The sequence below is a fragment of the Octodon degus genome, unplaced genomic scaffold (genome assembly GCF_000260255.1).
Source record: "Octodon degus isolate 3935 unplaced genomic scaffold, OctDeg1.0 scaffold00123, whole genome shotgun sequence".
Lineage (NCBI taxonomy): Eukaryota > Metazoa > Chordata > Mammalia > Rodentia > Octodontidae > Octodon > Octodon degus.
The window spans coordinates 992,438-995,519 of record NW_004524699.1 but is presented as its reverse complement, the minus strand read 5'-3'; the positions used below and the strand labels follow the sequence as shown (position 1 = coordinate 995,519).

Here is a 3,082-nt window from a genome sequence, read left to right as displayed (position 1 = left end):
ATTTTTGCATCTATGTTCGTGAGGGAGTTTGGCCTGTAGTTCTCTTTTTTAGTTGTGTCTTGGTGGGAGTCTTATGGTGGGCAGGACAGCCCTGGAGAGGACAGGACAGTGGCCAGGTACCTTGTGACACGGGACTGGCTATGCATTGGAGGTGCCATCTCTCAGCTGTTGCTGCCCTTCTGCCAGCTGTCCTGTGCTCAGCCTAGTGTGTCTGGTACTGGGAAGCCAGGACTACTTCTCTCCTGTGCTTTTTTTTTTTTCTTTCCCTCCTACCCTACCCTCACCTGTGCTTCTCTAGGTGGTATTGTGTTTCTGTAGTCTGGGGCTGGTACCTTGGGCCACGTGCCAGCCAGCCCTCCTGTACCTTTCAGCTGTGGCCTTTGCTTCTCCTCACCCTGTAGGTGTGGTTCTCATAACTCCATGGCTCACCTGTCATAGGCTTGGGCCTGTTCTCCTGTTCTCACAGGGCCACTCCCTGGCACTGGGGAGGTGACGTTGGGGGCCTGGGTCTCAGTGTGGCTCCTGTGGGTTCTGTGCCCCAGGCCTTTAGAAGAAGGTGAGGAGTAGATTCATGCTTGTGCTTTAGTCTGTACAAGGGTCACAAGGATTTGTCTTCTTAGGTTTTACGTGTGTGTCTTCTCTACTGAAAATTTTACTTCCAGACATTAACCAGTTGCTTGCTTTATCTTGCACCTGGGATAGGATGCGCGCCCTGTACACCATACAGGACAGGGGCAGCTGACAGTGGGCAGAGTGCGGTTGTGACTGCTGTGAGCAGCTGTCCCTGGAGGAGACTCGGGCCCGCACAGCTCCGAGGCCTTGTGTCTGCACCACTGACTCACCCGGTGTGGTGAGTCCCTTCGCTGCCTTTCTGTTTTCTGGTTTGAATTCAAGGCACTCACGCTGGGCTTCACTCCCAGCGCTTTGTCGTTTTTGAGATAAGGTCTCACCGAGTTACCGGACAGGTGACCCTCCTGCCCCCCCTCGGTGCTGGGGTGCCAGGTGTGCTCTACAGACCTAGCTGGCTTTTTTTTTTTTTCCTTTCTTTCTTTCTGTCTGTCTTTTTGAGACAGGGTCTTGCTGTGCAGTTTAGGCTGGCATTGAGCTCACTTTGGAGGTGGTGTGTCCCCACCACTCATGACGGTGGTGCCAGCACCACGGCAGGGGCTAGGTGCCACTCGTAGGAGGAGCCCGAGGCTCTGGAGACCCTGCTGCTGGGGGCGTGGCCTCGCTGCACTCAACCCGGGCCCTGCTGGGCTTTTTCTGTGGAACCTCCAGCTCTGGCAGAATGGAGGGCCCGAGGGCTACCTGGGCTGGGTGGCACTCTCCATCCCCAGTCTGCTGTGCCCAGCAGTGCCCCTGGAAACCCCCAGTGCCAGCAGCAGGGGCTGCATTCCCAGGAGAGACGCTGCACACTCACCGCATTCCTGCCGACTTCTGTGTTCCATCTCTTGGAGGAAGCTTCTGTCCATGTGGTGCCGACAGGGTTCTCTCTCAGCCTGCTGGGCACCCTGACTTCGCACCAGCAGCACCTGTGTGTGCTGCCCATGTGGTTGGGAGTCTTGGGTGTTGTGGGCATCCTGTCACGCGCAGGCCAGTGACTTTGCTGAGTGGTGCCTCCCCAGGCACCCTGGCTTGATTTTGGTGTATTTTTGGTGCTGGGGTTGAGCCAGGGCAGACACTGACTGTCAGGCTGCATTGTGCTCCTTGAGGGGCTTTTGAGTTTGAAAGGTTGTGCTTCCAAAGGGCTGCGTGTTCACCGTGAGGACACAGGAGGTGCTGGGCATGCTGGTGCTGCAGTACGGCGCCTAGGCCTGGCCCCACAGACCTGGTGTCAGGGTGTCGCCGTGTTCAGCCGGGGCTGCTTGTGGGTGGCCTTAGTCTGCGTTTCTTACTTGTGGATGTGATCAAGCGCTTTCCTGCCTGGCTTCCTCTGCATCTCTCGTGCTGGGAAGGTGGGTGGAGGCGCCTGGGGTTTTGTTGTACTTCTTGGACTTTCTTTTCTCTACTTTTTGGACTCAGTGCTAGGGACGTAGGTGGCAGTCACTTTGTTTCATGGTGTTCGTGGATTTCTGTTTGTTGGGGGGCACAGATCGTGGTTTCCTGGTTACTGTTCCTGGATTTTGGCTCTTAGTTAGGACCAGTTCCCTGGAGCACCGGGTGCACCTTCTCATGCAAAAGCTGACTCCTGCCACTGGGAAGGGGAGAGGGAGGGATTTGTGGTGTGCCGCCCTGTCCCTGCACACCAGCTCCCGGGCGCTGCCTGGCCTCACACACTCGGGTCGTGAGCCCTTATGTCCCACGCATGCCGTGCGTCCGAGACTAAAAGCGGCAGCACAGCTGCCACCTGGGGCAGCCCGAGGCACAGCTGTACAGCCGCACAGAGCCCTGTCCTGGGCAGGTGCAGAGGCTGGCGGCCCTGATGGCTCTGTGCCCAGCAAGGCAGGGTTGAGGCCAGTGACAGCCTGGGCTTCATCCTCTACCTGTCCAGTTTCAGGACCACGTCAGGACATGTGGCAAGTGTCGGGTCCCCTGCAGGTTCCACACTGTGGGCTGCCCTGAGCTGGTGAGTGTCTCCCTCGCGGTGCCATATCGTTTCCCCGCCCCAGCCAGATCCCGAGCACCTGCACCCAAGCCTCCCTGGACGGCCAGTGAGCTCTCAGACTCAGTGTGGCCAGCACCCTCACCTGGCCATCCTTTGCCCCGTGCCATCCTCCCATCTTGCCTAGAAAAGGAAAAGGCACTGCCGCTGCCCAGGTATCCAGCCAGAGCCCAGGGCCAGCACTTCCCCCTCTGGTCCACACTGGTATCAGATGACGGCTTCCTGTCATCAGCGGGGTCCCGCCCCTTTCCTTCCAGCTGCTGTGCCATCCACTTGTACATCTCTTGCTTGATAGGTGCCTCTCACCCCTGTGGTCCCCATGGTGCTTATGGAAATCAGATGAGGCACAACCCTTCTGAGCCCCTGGACCCCCTGTCTTCACTCCTTCACTCGTGGCTGTGATTCGTAGTGCTCCTGTGGCCCCCAAGCTCTGCCCTTTTCTTTCTTTCTTTCTTTCTTTCTTTCTTTCTTTCTTTCTTT

The 3,082-nt window shown here is 57.5% G+C and overlaps 1 protein-coding gene across 4 annotated transcripts in view; it reads left to right on the top strand.

Annotated features, from left to right (window-relative positions):
• Positions 1 to 3,082, top strand: part of Traf2 (TNF receptor associated factor 2) — a 29,224-nt gene that overhangs the window by 22,591 nt on the left and 3,551 nt on the right. For all 4 annotated transcript variants that reach the window (XM_023700352.1, XM_004640379.2, XM_023700351.1 and 1 more), the window contains exon 7: positions 2,492 to 2,566. In XM_023700352.1, coding sequence (XP_023556120.1) covers positions 2,492 to 2,566 — 75 coding nt within the window. The remainder of the gene's footprint in view (positions 1 to 2,491; positions 2,567 to 3,082) is intronic.